The sequence below is a fragment of the Dermacentor albipictus genome, chromosome 1 (genome assembly GCF_038994185.2).
Source record: "Dermacentor albipictus isolate Rhodes 1998 colony chromosome 1, USDA_Dalb.pri_finalv2, whole genome shotgun sequence".
Taxonomy (NCBI): domain Eukaryota; kingdom Metazoa; phylum Arthropoda; class Arachnida; order Ixodida; family Ixodidae; genus Dermacentor; species Dermacentor albipictus.
This window is the reverse complement of record NC_091821.1, coordinates 370,285,973-370,301,302: the sequence shown is the minus strand read 5'-3', so window position 1 is coordinate 370,301,302 and position 15,330 is coordinate 370,285,973. Positions and strand designations below refer to the sequence as shown.

Here is a 15,330-nt window from a genome sequence, read left to right as displayed (position 1 = left end):
ATAAGTAAAAAAAAGAAAAAGACGACTAGGCCCGCACACTCAGTACGAAACTTAATTTCACGGTCTGCTGAACCGCGCGTCGCAGCGGACGCCAGGGCTATCTTCATAAGAGCGCGAGGTGCCGCGCGGATTACGAAACCGCGAATCGCGTGCTTTCCTGCGCCGCCTTGAAAGACGGGCGATGAAGCCATGCCGAAGGTGCGTGCGCGGCGCAAAGCAAAGAAAGGCGCCGCCGCCGCCGTGCATACCGCTGCAGCGAGAGAGAGAGAGAGAGAGAGAGAGAGAGAGAGAGAAATCTTAATTCCAGGCGAGCGACTGCGCGACAACGACGGCGTGCGACCAAACGCATCCGGCTGCCACGGAGAATGGAAGGAAACCGGGCAACGCAGCAAAATAATGGGGTCTTCTAGCTTGCGGAGAGAGCGTCGCGCACTAGCCTGACAGGCGGGACAGTGCAAGGCCTCGAAGGAACGGCGCTATGCTGGATCTAGGAGGGCGGAGCACTCGCGCAAGGTTATGTACACAAGCGCATTGTGCATGCAGCTATCCAAATTATGAGAGCATAAACCCAGCGACTACTGGTCGTTAGCAATAGGTACGTATCGCGCGCACGCGCCGGATGCGTTAGGATAGCGGTATAGTCAGCATTTAGCTTTTCCCTATCTTACCTGTTACGTAATGCATGCTTTTTCGAGATATACGTCGCTTACACCCATGACACGTGAGAAAATTACTTGCACATTCCGTATGCGCAACGTGCCCTTGAAGTAACTATGCGCGCTACGGCGGCGAGTCTCTGTAACGTCGCACAGACCACTTTTTCCACGAATGATACTCTGCATTAGCTTATGCTCAAGGTTTTAGCGACGCCGCGCGAGCTAACTGCAACGATGACTGCGCTATACGTAGATTGCGCATGCGATCCTCATCGCGTTCATCCAAAAGGGGCGGAGCGATTACATCCGAGCCTATACCGGTGCACCTCATTGCAATCGTATTGGTTAAACATCTAATCAAGCACTAATCGTCGCCATTCTAAATATCCGTTGGCTTGACAACAACAGCACGCGTCCGAGCGCCGGTTTAGAGTGTCGAAGCAGCTCCGAGGTAAAAGATAATGGCGCAGGCGTTGAAAACAATTTGCACGAGGCGTGGTTCGCGGCGCCCCTTTACGTCTTACGCCAATACTCAGAATTATTCCCGAAGAAATTTGATTTCTCCAACCACGAATGCCGGGGTGCCAATTACGAGGCACTGTCAAATTTCGTCATACTGCCGAATTCACCATCTTCAAATTCGCTTCACACAGAACTGCTACGACCGCTCCAATTGGCTCAAAACGGCAACATGACGGAAATGGAAAAACTGAGGGTGCTATAGGGTGCTATTTTATTGAATAGCGCCCTCGGTTATTTTCCTGTCAAGGACGCTGTGCACATTCAGCGTGCAGACAGGAAAGCACTGCACTCACAGTGTTAGCGCAAAGAAAATCACCGACTCACAACAAGACCACTGCCGATTACTGATGATGATGGCTACACAAGACGGCGTCCACCATCGCAGAAGGATGCACGCCCACACACTTACATTGGGTTCTTGTTCTAGACTCCTGTGGTGCTCCTCGCTTCGCTGCAGGGACCTCTTGGCGATGCGTTTATGCCGTAGGTGATAGTGGTCCCCAAACACCTGGAAAACACAAGAACAGGTCACCGTGAGATTCGAGAAAGTACAGTTTATACGCCTACTTCATAGGCGTACAAACAAATGGATCACAAATGGATCTGCGAGCACAAACTTCAATGACGTTTCCCCGCCATCGCGCAGATAAACCGGCGACATGGCTTTAGTGGTGTCAACTTGGGTTAGACCGCATATGGATCGAGTGTGACATACCCGTTGGCTAGTTTGTCTACAATTTGAGCGAGAGGGATATAGTACAACAACATAGCGCATCGTTTTGGCAGTACCGGAGTCCTTCAATAGCTATTAAAGGACTCTGGCAGTACGAACAAAATGCAAGAATAATTTTCTTTTCGCGAAATTACAGAGAACAGTGGACTGAATTAACAAGGCTCTTCGCAAGTGCCGCGTGCCATTGGAGGGCCGGGCCGCCTTCGCTATTGTGTCAAACTTGATGATTCGCAGGCATGTGCTCTGGTTCTAGCAGAAGAACGTTTTCGTGAATACAGGTCCACACTTCTCAAGCCAAGGCTCGCCTCACTTCGATGCCCCCCGCCCAGACCTTTAACTTCCCTGCAACGACTCCGAGAGGCGCATTCCTGCTAGGCACTTACCCTCTAGTGCGTGCAAATGCAAAAATATGACAAGGTACGTCAGTACAGAAAGCCAAGCGGGCTGGCATACCATACCGCATGCTGCAGGAAACCGGCGTTTACGAAAACGGGGCGAAGGAAAGAAGGAATCCACAACACAAAATTAAATTATGGGGTTTCACATGCCAAAACCACCTTCTGATTATGAGGCACGCCGCAGTGGAAGACTCTAGAAATTTCGACCACGTGGGGTTCTTTAACGTGCACCTAAATCTAAGTACACGGCTGTTTTCGCATTTCGTCCCCATCGAAATGCGGCCGCCATGGCCGGGACTCGATCCCGCGACCTCGTGCTCAGCAGCCTAACACCATAGGCCCACAATACATTATTACGGCGTGCAGTGCGCGCACTGTGGCGCCCCATCACGTCAATTGTGACGGTTCACATCGCAGGGAGTTGTGGGCCTATTCCGCGAGGCCACGCAGTTCTACTGAATGTACAACTTCTACGCGTACAGTTTCCGAAACTGCGTCCACGTAACAGTAAGGTGCCTCGCTACCATTTGGTACGCAGTGGCGGGCTCTGCATTCAGGTTCCCGTGAGTGCAAATAGCACACGGGCTATTCACAGCGAAATGCAAAATAACATTTTTAAACGTCGAACCCGAGCGCCAGACTAGCCGCACGTCACGCGACGTACAGTCGCGGACAGAATATTACGGACCATGAAATCTAAGAAAAAGCTGAACATCTCCGCAACCTCACAACGCAATCTGGTATTTGCATTTTGGACCTCGACTAGAATATGCTAACGTTGTCGTGGGCAGCTTTACTGGTTACTGCTACAGGCTGCTCGCGAATTGAACGTTTTCGGAGATCCCGTGGTCCATTTTATTCTGTCCGCGACTGTACATACCTGCCATCCCCGTGAACCTTAACACTCGCGAAATCCCACGAACCCAGCGACACTGAGGTGAGCGGATAACACATCTTTTCTTTTTTGAAAATTTTGCCAAAGTATACGCTTTTCGAGTTATACGCATGCACGAAGCTTACTAATATTTACTTTCAGAGGCAGCACACAAGCAGCACCAAACTTGGAGCAGCGAAGAATGACAAAGCAACATGTTATGAGACCTCAGCGATATTTCAGCGACTTTGATGTCGCCGATTTCGAGCTGAAGGATCTAGGACGGACTATTAACCGAACCTCCTTTGCGAACAGAGCTATACTTTTCGTAAACATCAGCGAAACATTCGTAAAATCGCACAACAATACCAAAATTCAGTCTTTACAAAAATCTTATTACGCCTAATAAGTATGGTACCTTCCGCAACGCAATTTATATTGGGCCTCAAACAGAGCGCGGCTGCTTTTCACTTAGCCTGCGGTACTCGGATGTTAGGGCTGAGGGTGCGCGTGCGCAAGGACGTGCATCGTAAATCAGTGGCCGCTAGCAGCACGTTTCCGACCATTCGTCTCCAGATGCCTCCTGCGAGGATGGAAGGAAAGGCTAGGAAACGCCATCCCCGCCTGCAGAAGTACACGGCATACACTTAGGATGAAAAGGGCCATGAAAGGCGCCGGAGATCGGGCGTGAGGGCAGAGACGCTCCGAGCTTCTAAAAGAAAATAGGGGGAACGGTACAGGAAGAACAAAAAAAGAAAAAAAAAGAAAAAAGAAGCAAGAATATCCCCGTGAAACATCAGAGTCTTCTTTCAGATATCGCCTCGCCGGGTAAAGCCGCTTCGAAGCGCTTTATAAAGCCAACATAACTGGTTCTAAGTGGGAACTTCTGGAACCACTTTGCATTTGAATGAAGGTGCCAGAAATGCGAAGACTTCAGACAAGGAGGAACGTGAAAGGACGTGGAATAGGCAGCCTAAAAAAGGAAAGAAAAAGTTCGAGACGGGAAAATTATTACGAAGGTCCGGAAAGAAGAGATGAACGGTTGGAAGGCTTCAGTCAACTGCAGGTGCTGCGGTGCGCACTTTGAAAGGCTTCACGCGCTGAGTTACCACTGTTTGCACGCGGCTTCTCGTGCTTGTATGTATCGCGCCTGTGTCAATACGTGTGCGCGTGGATAGGCGTGTGCGTGATTGAGAAGCGTCTTTCTTGCGTTAGTTTGCACTACTGCAATACAAAATGAGCTAAGCATGGTCGACTCCCACATGGTGTCCCAATAATGGGCAGTGACGTGATCAACGAATGAAAAAGCCATATTTTCTAGCGATAATCCTTTAGAGCACTTTTTAGTCAAGCCATCGTAATGAGATGCGTAAGAGCATGCGACAACGTATGAAACATCATGCGAGTTCCATTGCTTAATATTATTTAGCCTTTAAGCTGCACTCTTTCTATTACGACATTTGCAAATCGAGTAAACGCCTTGTAGCCGGATGCCAATCATTCAAGATTAACTGTATCGTCGATGAATTTGCACATGTAGAGGTAAGTCGCTTGGTCTTTTTGTATTTACTTTTTCAGTAGCCTAGGCATACGTCTTGCCAGAATTCACGTGAAGACGTATCTGCGCACAGATTCCACGCGTAGAGAAACGAGCGAGTGAAAGCTAGACATTTCTCCAGTCTCGACTTACAGTATAGCTTTACGTAGCTACACAGTAGGAATTTTACGCCTTTGCCGGCTGATCTCGTCACGAAAACTGCGCGGGAGAGGCAGGCAGAACAGATGAAGCGCCGCAGGACGCCCTGTACAGGCTGTGTCCTATCTACTCGCAGAAGAAACGCTCCGCGACTGCCCTCCGGACCACAGTCTGGAACGGCAAAGAGAAAATCCACTTTAACGGCAGCAATCCTGACCGGGGATAGGCCATATTTCTTCGGGCGTTCGAGAGAGAGTCGCGGGAGTCAGCAATTCACGGGTAAATCTGCCACCGGGGGGGAATCCGAGGACTCGGAAGCATGGGACCGGATATAAAACAAAAGACTTGGACCCGTTGGAAGGAGGGTGAGAAAGAAGTGGCACAAGGGTATGCTGGTGTAAGGGCGAGCGAAGAGTATCAAGAAAGAAGCAAAACGGGGACAGGAATCAATCCTATCAGCCAGGACAGGCGAGCTAGCGCGCACGGTCTTATCGGAGCTATACGTGCAGTGAAAAGGGAAGAAGGAAAGAGTGAAGGCGAAAGTCGATCGCTGTGCAGCAGCCGCACCCATAGGTCGTCCGGACGCTGTCCATCCACAACGGCGAGTTCCCTCAATTTCCGGATATCTGGACAAACGCCGTCGCCGACACCGCTTGTGCCAGTGGCACCGCCGCGCGGACGGCCCCGATTTCGCCACCTCGTCGTGGACGTCGCCAGGGGCTCGGTCGGATCACCCTCCTCTCCAACTCCCCATTTTGCTTTTGCTTGCGCGAATATATGTATCTCGTGCAAGCGCGCCTGCGCTCAACGTCTTGTGGAGGAGCAGTGTACGCGAGCAAGGAAAAAACCAGAACTAACTATACAGCTCATTTTCACGCGGTGAGCTCTTTAGGATAGAGCTTTTGGTCGGCGACAGTACGTACGTGACCGCAGTGCTGGTAGATCGCAAAGTAGGACGTGTGCACTGATACGACGGAAAGAAAAGGGCGCCCACGCGCTGCTCAAAGAAAATAAAACAAAAAACCCGGAAGGTTGCGCCAGGAGTGAGTGAAGTAGCTGAAGCAATAGGTATATATATTCAGGCGATACACGGTGTACCTCCTTGTCCGCATTCAGCAGCAACGAGCTCAGAGCTTGTAAGATTGAAGAGCAAAGTTAGATGCAGAAGTACAATGCATGTCAAATGTATCGAAGCCACTGAGCACGTGACGCCACCTGTAAACCCAGTTGCGCGCTGCAGAGCTCAAAGAACATTTGTTGCAACGGGAGCCTGAGATTGAAAGGTACATTTTCCGCAACTTGACCAAACTCAGATGTATCAGGTGTGCTACGAGGGCCCTCCAGTCAACAGCAGCCACGAACAGATATCACATATGCACGGCGGTTTCAAAGCGTTTTAGAAAAAGTGTACATAACGGCCCCCAAGCAGCAAGCTGGACAATGAGGGACAGCGTAGTGAAAGCCGTGCAGTCGTTCAGCCATACACGACACTTAAGCGAGTACTTATATTACTGTTCACCTTATTTCGTTTTTCAAAACGAATAGGCTGTATACTGATCGGCAGCGAAACTGTCCGGCCGCGCAGGAAGAATTTTGCACGCTTCAGTGTATGAAGAAATAACTGTACAGCGCCGAAGAACGAGGACATCCCGGACAACTCGCCAAGCTTCCGTGCCCTCAATGCATTAATTCTTTTTTTTTCCTCGCGAGTGACACAAGCAGACTCATCTTTAAGAACAGCGTCCAGAACCTCTCGTAGACTGCCTCGAATGTTTAGACATTTCGAGCACCCACACACCCCCGCTCATCACGCGGACTTATTTGTTCCCGCATCCACCAACAATCAGCGCAGGGGGCCACCGAATGAAATCATCTTCCACTTTCAACGGCGACAGCAAAGGAAGTTGGGCTGAAACTAGGCGCGTTACTTCTGACATCAACTTTCCTCATCTTTCATATCGTTTGTCTACCGTCTCCTTTTGTTCCTTACCACAGCAAGGTGGCACACATAACTTCTCTTTGTGACTTAATTAGGTACCTCACAGCTGCGGCTCCGGCTCGAGAGGATGCACCCTCCCACGACAAATTGGTTCTCGCTCTCACAGCAGAGCTAAAGACGCGCACGCCGCAAAGACCGCGAAAGGCTGAAGTTGCTACTTTTATGTCCCTGTATAGCGGTATACATATTCAGCTCTCGCGCGTAGCTGCCTGGCACATCCTCGTAGCAGAGAATACCGAACGCGTAGTTAACAAACAAATTATGAAACAACAAAAAAGAAAGTAGCAACAGAGCGCACAAAGTCCGCTGTCGAAGTCCACGATATCCTTACACTAAAAATACTACTACTAAATAAACAACAAGATCGGGCGTAAAGTGAACGCGGCTCTTTCTCTTGACTCCTGACACGACAACCTGTCGGCTTGGAAATAGCACGTTTCGGAGGTTTCGCGACACCATACGTTTGCTCAGTCCGAGCGCAGGGGTCGCGCTACACACACGTTACAAGAAAAATCAAGCAGGAATTTCGCGCTCAAATTCCTGGTCCGGGCAAGCTAGCGGGTATACGAATACCGACGTTGTTTACTTAAGTTTCCAGTCAGTCCTTTCTTTCGGAGAACTGAGACACGCCAAGGGCGACAGGCGAACAAGTTAAGCGCGGCGAACAACAGCATGGTCCACGTCAAACTGCGCGGAAGCCGTCAGTGGACGCAAACAGCGTGTCACAAAGCGCACTTAGATATGTGGATACTTTAAACGCGCACCGTGCAAAGTTTGACGTGTCGTATACATTTGAAGTTGTCTATATACGTGCTCCATTATGTTTGACGGCAGCGCTAGCTTCCGTATATAAACAAGCGAACGCGGATGAAAGAAACGAAGCGCTCGATACGCGCGAGGTAAACAGCAAGAAAGCAATACGCAATAACACGGCAATGGACAGCATACACGCCCTGGTGGATAGATTACTCTGGACAGGGCTACAAGCGGATCGAACGCTGTATGTAACACAACATAGCGCGGCTCCTCTGAGCAATGCGGGCGTTTAACAAGACACGAAGGTTTCTCGCTTTTTCCCCCTTGGCTTTTGATCTCGAATGGGATGAGTTAGAAGATGCCCGGACGTCTTCCTACAGGAAGCTGATATGAAGCAGGGCGGGTAAAGCGTTCGGACGATCCCAAGATTCAGTGTTTCTGTATGCCCTCGAAGACCCAGCAGCAAAACTAGACTTAAAAAAAAAAATTGGAGAACTGTTTTACCCCAACACAGGTATATGCATACACTGTGTGTGTACATTACAGCACACTTGCAGACTGCCCAGTCAATATAATTTGAAGATGACGCGTCACCGCACACTGTACATAGAAAATAATTACTGACCGCGACAGACAAGTCTGAGTATCGAACTATTTGCGCGGCAGCCGACACACTGCGCACGAACTGAGCCACACCGCATCTCAATGGCAAATCAAAACGCTCATGTAGAGGTCTCGTAGGGACGCCGGATAATTCCATCTCTCGGCCGGCTTTTCAAGACGAATGTAAAGCGGCCGCGACTACTTCTCCCAAAATCAGTTCCTGGCTAAATAGAAATGCGAGACTAGCTGGGAAGTGCCGCGTGAAGTCGGAGAACTTAGTAAAGCTAAAAGAATCGTGCAAATGGAAGGAGAGAAAGGAGCACTACGACGCGCACCAATTCCTTCTTACACGTTCTGCACCATAGTGCGCCCTTCTCATCTTAACTGACTGTCTCTTCCCGCTACGAACGAAAGAATACCACACACGAATCAACCAGATACAAAGTTCACGTGCTATAGTGTATTAACTGTATGTTGGCAAATACGTGTATCAGTTTGGTGTCACATGCTGAGAATTCTTTTTCTCACGTTACTGTTCCTTTCTTTCTTTTTTTTTTTTCGAGCCCGCCTATAGCGGGCTGATCGCGGCAATATCGCAGGCGCAGCTATATAGCTTCCTCGGTGAGCTGATGGCAATGATAAAAAAAAAAAGAAACGATTCGTTTCAGAACACACCCCCAGAGATCTCAGGCGAAGGAAAAATTGAATGATTTACCGAAACTGAACGCGGAGAAAGAGCGTTAAATTTACTCCGAAAAACTAGAAGTTTCCCAGTGGGCTAGCTGTCCTCTAGAAGGAAATGTCAATCATAAATCTAAAAACAGAATAACGAAAAAAAGAAATCAATCGCCGAGCTGGGACCATTTCCGCCTGCGCACGCCAATCCCTCTTGCGAAGCGTTGCGGCGCGCACATCACTCACTCACTCACTCATATGCCTCGGAACGGCCATAGCAGGTTTCCTTCTCAGTCAAACGAATGATGGAAACGCGCCTCGACCATTGGGCCGCTCTCTTCCAACACGGCGGCGACGATGTCCGTTTCCTGCTCGCAGAGTTTGGGACAGCGAATGCCAGCATTTCCTTCAACCTTCCGCAAGAAAGAAAGAACGAAAACAAAAAGTGGAGGGCTGCAGTTGCGAGCACACACGGAAGCGTGTGGTGTATACGCGTACGCAAGTTCGACTGGCACACGGCTCGAAAGGAAGGAAAAGAGCGGGTTCGGCGCGTAATCCCGCAGCCCGGCCCACGACCACGCGGGGCCGCGCTGCAGGCAGGGACTCAGAGGCGAAGTCCGTAAATCATGACAAATGAGCAGCGCTAACCTTTGGCATCGTTTCTGTCTTTGTTCTTTGATTCTAAGGGCACACGTTCGCTTGCAGAGATACGCACGAAGGACGAACGAACGAACGTACATATCCGCGCGCGCTTTTCCCATCGCGTATACACCACGTGCGTGAGGCGCGTACAAACGGGTACGCGATCTCTTCATCGCTGAAGTTTTCGCAAGGACAAAAGCGCAGAGAAAAAGAAGAAGGAGTCAGAAATATATACGTCGAGAGAGCGCCCCGCCCAGACGACCGAAAACGGAAAGCGACGCCGAGGCAAAGGTCACGGTTTCGGCCATCATTCATATTGAAGGAATCTCGCAACCTGTGCTCGGGTATTCACAAGTCGGCGCCTTTCGTCATCGCTACGCACACTGTCGGCAGCGGCGTGTGCTAGAGCCGAGAACGTTGGTACCTTTCACTTCCTCATGGCATCTCGCCATCGCGTGAGGAGTCGTCGTCAACCCTATCTGAGAATGCAGATTCACCCGAGCTGACGGTAAAGTGATTCACTCTGCAGGATGTCAGCGCGGAGTGAGACACGGGAACTGTGTAATCCAACGTTTGTACCGAGCCTGAGCGGTCGAAAGCGTTAGAACGTTTCCCTGCGAATGCGTATGCGACTGTACCTGCACTCTTGCCACATGCGACTAAGCGCAAGATAATCATACGGATGGAAAACGCTTCTGGCTTGCCCGCGAACATTCCCGCTGAAAAGCGGGTGCTCCGACGGCTGCATGAATAAACGATGCTATACAGCAGCATCGCGTTGCGACAGAGCGAGACGCGCCGCGGAAACTGAACAGCATTGCTGCCCCCCTGATTAGAGAAACTATTGTCCAGAAAGTTGTGCCCGACGTGGTAACAACGGGCCCAGCGCCGTAATTCTTACACAAAAGCTCCCTGTAACGCTTAACCTTGGTCGGACGAAACAAAGGAAAGATTTGGAGGGAAAGCCGCGCAAGCGATTCGCGAAGACTGCCTTTTCGCCTATAGCATTTACTTCGATTGCTCGGTCACCTTCGCTGTGCTCTCTGCTGCGCCGCCAAATGCGCGACGCTAAAAGGCTCTTTGGAGAAGGAATCAAGGACAGCAAGAGAAAGAGAGAGATACAACATTAAACAGACAAACCGCAGTGCATGGCTGTGTAAACCCACTCCCCCATCAGCGGAAACCCCGCCATTTCGTCAATGCAATCAAGCAGGCAATCCCTGCAGCTGGGCGCAAGAGATGTCCGTGGACGGCAGCTTTTATCTTCCCTCAAGATGGACGATCAACGCGTTTTATCCTCCTCTCTTTACGCCCTTGTTAAAGGGAAAGCCCAAGTCAGGGCTAAAGCTTTTTCTGTCGTCCGACGTCCCCCTGCGCTTGTTCGCACGTGTTTCCAAAGACGCCACATCTACAGAGCAGCCCTTGCCGTCAAGCAATTCCGCTGCGCACTGCCAACACGCAGTCCCACCCGTGAAAGCAGGAAACTTCTGTCAGCTGGCTCAACTCTTCTAAGACGGTAACTAATGCCTCTCCCGAACGAGCTAATACAGTCGAACAGAAGAAACCAACGTACATGTCTATAAGCGAAAAATGCGAGTGCCCTAAGTTCGACACGCTAAACTTATCGCAATATATACAATTCACTACCGCGGCAGTACTTACTGCACGCAGTGACTGCCAGGCTAATTAACATCGCCCGCAGCAACACCACCGCCACCATTAACAAGACTCGTCACGTATCAGTCGGAAGCAAAGTCTGTGGCATCCCAGAAGAATGTCAATTTATTATAGCGAATGCAATCGCGCAGCCTTAATTGTCTCAATGCGCTGCATTAGTCGAACAGGCGCACATATATAGACTGCTTACCACCCGATTTCAGTTTGCAAGGTTAGGCTGCGAAGAATTTTTTTTTTTCTTTCGAAGTAGCTTTTGCCTGCAAACTTTTTCTCGCGCCTATAAGTAAGTAAAAACGCAGGCTCTACGGTGTGAACGCTAGCGGCGCATCGCGGTGGTATATTAATTACCCGGTCAGCTAAGTATACCTTACCAAATGCCCCGGTTTCATGACATCTCTCACAGAACAGAACGCGACGTTAATAAATGAGGCAGAGATAAGACGGCCGGGCGGCTCATCAGGCGGAGTTGCCGTCGCTCCATCAAACGGTTTCCAAAAAGAGAGGCACCCCCCCCCCCCCCCCCCCCCCCCCCGCGAGCGAGAAACGCGGAGAAAATTAGGCACGCAGGGCGATATGACGTCGGAGCCGACGCACGGAGCGCGCTGGCGATGAAAGCCGCCCAGAAATAAGGCACGTGCCGCGCCTCGGAGGCGAATCATTACCGCGGTAAGGCCGGATTTTTTTTTACGACGTCCTGGCTTACGCAAGCGAGAGACAATTTCAGGTTACCTGACGCGCACCTTAACTACTTTTTAATGGCGCTCCCCAGGAGGAGCCAAGTATATCCGAGCGCGAAGGGTCGCGTATACTACGCGCGCACGCGAGAGTTCGCGAGATAAGGCGCTCCAAATATACGTAAAAGAAGAACAGCGCAGTAATTTTTCAAGAAACACCGAGCTTGGCCTAGTGGTTTAGTCACCGTCACGATAGTACGGAAGCTCGCAGGCAGCCGGCGAGTTGATAAGCGGGAAAGTTTTTCTCCGCATCGGCACTATGAGGCAAAATAGTGCGCTGTCGGCTTACTAAATGCGCTTCCTTGAAGATAAACTTAATACGTTCACGTAGAGACTAATTACCAGCAAGCAATCATAAGCAGCATTCGCCTTGGATAACGTAACTCAAGGGCTATATATTTAAGCCTGTTTAGCAACGCCACTTAGCAACGTCCTGTTTATCAAGCCGTGTAGCTAGAAAGGAGTTTCGGTAGCAGGACGTGTTCCTACAATTTTATAGCACAGGCTAAAAAAATTAAGCCCCCAACCACACATACACACGCACACACACGCACACACACACTTTATAACGTAATAACTCAAGTGTGAGTAGTGTTGAGATTTAATATAGAAAAAAGAAAAACGAATCGAAAAATGAAGAAACAAAAGGCAATAAGTCCATTGCGCGAACAAGCCGCCCGCCACACGCGTCGCATTCTACAGAAACTCCTCTACTTCCCCGGAATTAAAGCGCTTATAGAGAGAAACATTAGAGCGCCGCACACGACTACGCGCAGATCGTGCCACGTGTAAACAAGGCACTGGGTCGTTTTCTTCCGCGGAATGAAAGAATACGGGTAGGATAGGAAGTGCGGAGTAAAAGACAAACAAACAAGAAAAATAAACTCGAGCGCCATCAATCTTCGCGAAGAGGGAGCACGCTTGTGCGTACAGTATAGCGTATTAAGGGGAACGGTTGCATCTCAGCCTCATCAGGAGGCATGGAAGAAACGCAAAAAAAAAAGAAAAAGAACAAGCAGTTCTTGAAGAAAAAAAACTTTAGGCAGACGCAAGGCGCGGTCTGCTTTCGAAGGTCATTGTTTGTGCAGACGTAAACGAAGCCTGCTTAATCTTTTCCCATACACACATTTACCTACTTTCTTTTTCCTCTCCCTCCCTTCACCCGGGACTTTCGTTATGGCGGCAATTTCGTTTCACTACGAGACAATTTCAGTGTACTGCGTTTTATTTTCAAATCTTTCGCGCTCGCCGTTTCCATTTCCATCTGCCGCAAAGCTTATCTAAGCAATTTATTATTTTTTGAGGACACCTCGCCCATTTACTCTTGTCTCGCTGGTTGTTTTCCTTCAGTTAGTACGTCGCCGTTTCTTATCGCGGCTACGGTCTGGCACATTTTTCAGGCCCCCCTTAAACAAGACACCCACACACACAGACAGAGAAACGCGCACGCACGCGCGCGAGCGAGCGAGCGAGCGAGCGAGAGAGAGAGAGAGAGAGAGAGAGAGAGAGAGAGAGAGAACCAGCAACCTCTCACGCCGTATCCCAAGGCGTAAAAGCGAAATCTCGGGTAATCTCTCCATTTTCTCTCACTCCCCCGCTTTTTTTCCTCGCCGCTTGTTTTCGGGCAATTCATTCTCGCAGAGGCGAGCCTTGCTATGGCGCAGGATAAATCATTCCGCGTAATTCCGTTTCGCTGCCGCGCAGTTCAGAAAATCTGCTTCCCTCACTGAAGAAGTGCTTAACGCGACGTACAGACACACCAACAGCTTTATTTAATAGCCAGGTTAATTAGGAAGAAGAAAAAAACTGCGCTTTCCGCGCTCTTTTTGTCACGGCACTGCGAAGAAGGAGAAATAAACGCCAATTAAACACCTCGTCCGGATGTCATCGCCATATACCCGTTGCTGATAGACATGTAAGAGGTCAGCGTTATCGCATATTGAGTAGAAGATACGAATTAGGTCAGCCAGGGCTGCCGGCCAACACTATCTACATGTTGGGTTACACGGGCACGTGCGCAATGCTCGAGATATCGAATATAGGCGAGAGCTGGCGACGATATAAGCTCAGTTGGTATAGAGCACAGCGCACAAGCGACCATGGGAGCGACAGATATTCGTGGTTTTCAGATATACCTGTGACAGCGCGTTGCCTTAGGCTCGTTCGTTCCTTTCTCCTTTGGGAGCAAAAGTAATTACCGGGGACTGATACTTATGAAGCGGCGTCATAATCACGATATAAGTGTTCGGCGGAAGAAACGTATGCGCTCTCACACGCCGTTCTGTATAACTAAGTCATGTGACAAAAAAAGAATTGGCTGCGCGAGAGCAGTTACCGAAAAATCAAAAGGCGAGAGATGCGACTAGGGGAGACGGGTTAAAAGTATTTCACTAATTAGCCCCGCAGCAAGCCGTACGCATAGTTAATTCGGCAAAAATCAGAAAACCGACAAGACGAGGTGCCATACGTTGAGAGAGAACCAGCCGGGAACATTTTGCCATAGTCCAACTGGATGCCGCTTACGGTGCCACTTGAGACGTGACATAGTAAGGCTACCCCTTAAGCTAACGCTTGAGAGACAACCGACCAACTCCCTATGCGTTTAAGGAACTTATAAAGACCCACAATACGAGCTCGCGAGCTCATATTGCATGCAGCGGCCGCATTCCGATGGAGAGCGGAATGTAAGAATGCTCAGGTAACGTTGCATTGGGTTTATACGCTGAAACCCAGGCGGTCGAAATCAATCCCGTCGCTTTGGAACGTCAAACTCCCCGTAATGTAGGCACACAGAATACACGCACGTATGCAAGTTTCGGTCCTTTTAGGCAAGTACAACTTTCGGGAACAGCGCATGGGAAACGTTCGGCGAACAGCAAGCTATAAACCAAAGGCGACGCCTTTTCATCACCGATTTCGCTGAAGAAAGAACTCGACAGGGCTCAGTAAAATAAAACGGGGCAAGACGCGCGCGAAAACAAAACAAAAAAGTTCGCGCAAGATCGGCCAAGTGGGCCCAGCCGGCCGAAAACCCTCTCGTATAATAATAAGAGAGCGGCTTTTTAAACTGCGCGCCCTCTCGTCTCGCCCTTTTGTTATAAGCGCGGCGGGGACAACAATGGCGTGCTGGGAAAACTTCTGAGCGAATGAGCGCGCTGCGTACGGCGCTTGCATCCGCAAGTGCGCGGAAACGAGAAAGAGGTTCTCCAAACAGAAACGCCGAGGAGGGACAACTGCGCTGCCACCAGACGAGATATATAACAATCAAATGAGGAAAAACAAAACGGATAACGAAACTTACGGAAAGAGGAGAGGAGCCTTACATACAGAACGGGTGAAAATTGCGAAAGTCGGCGGCCCGTAAG

At 49.8% G+C, this 15,330-nt stretch overlaps 1 protein-coding gene across 5 annotated transcripts in view; it reads right to left on the bottom strand.

The window, feature by feature from the left end:
* The window catches only part of LOC135904082 (furin-like protease 1, isoforms 1/1-X/2), a 207,185-nt gene that overhangs the window by 82,431 nt on the left and 109,424 nt on the right, over positions 1–15,330 (bottom strand). For all 5 annotated transcript variants that reach the window (XR_010565005.2, XR_010565006.2, XM_065434674.2 and 2 more), the window contains exon 2: positions 1,588–1,686. Coding sequence is in view for 3 of the 5 variants with exons in the window: in XM_065434674.2 (XP_065290746.1) it covers positions 1,588–1,686 (99 nt within the window). In the remaining 2 variants the exon portion in view is untranslated. The remainder of the gene's footprint in view (positions 1–1,587; positions 1,687–15,330) is intronic.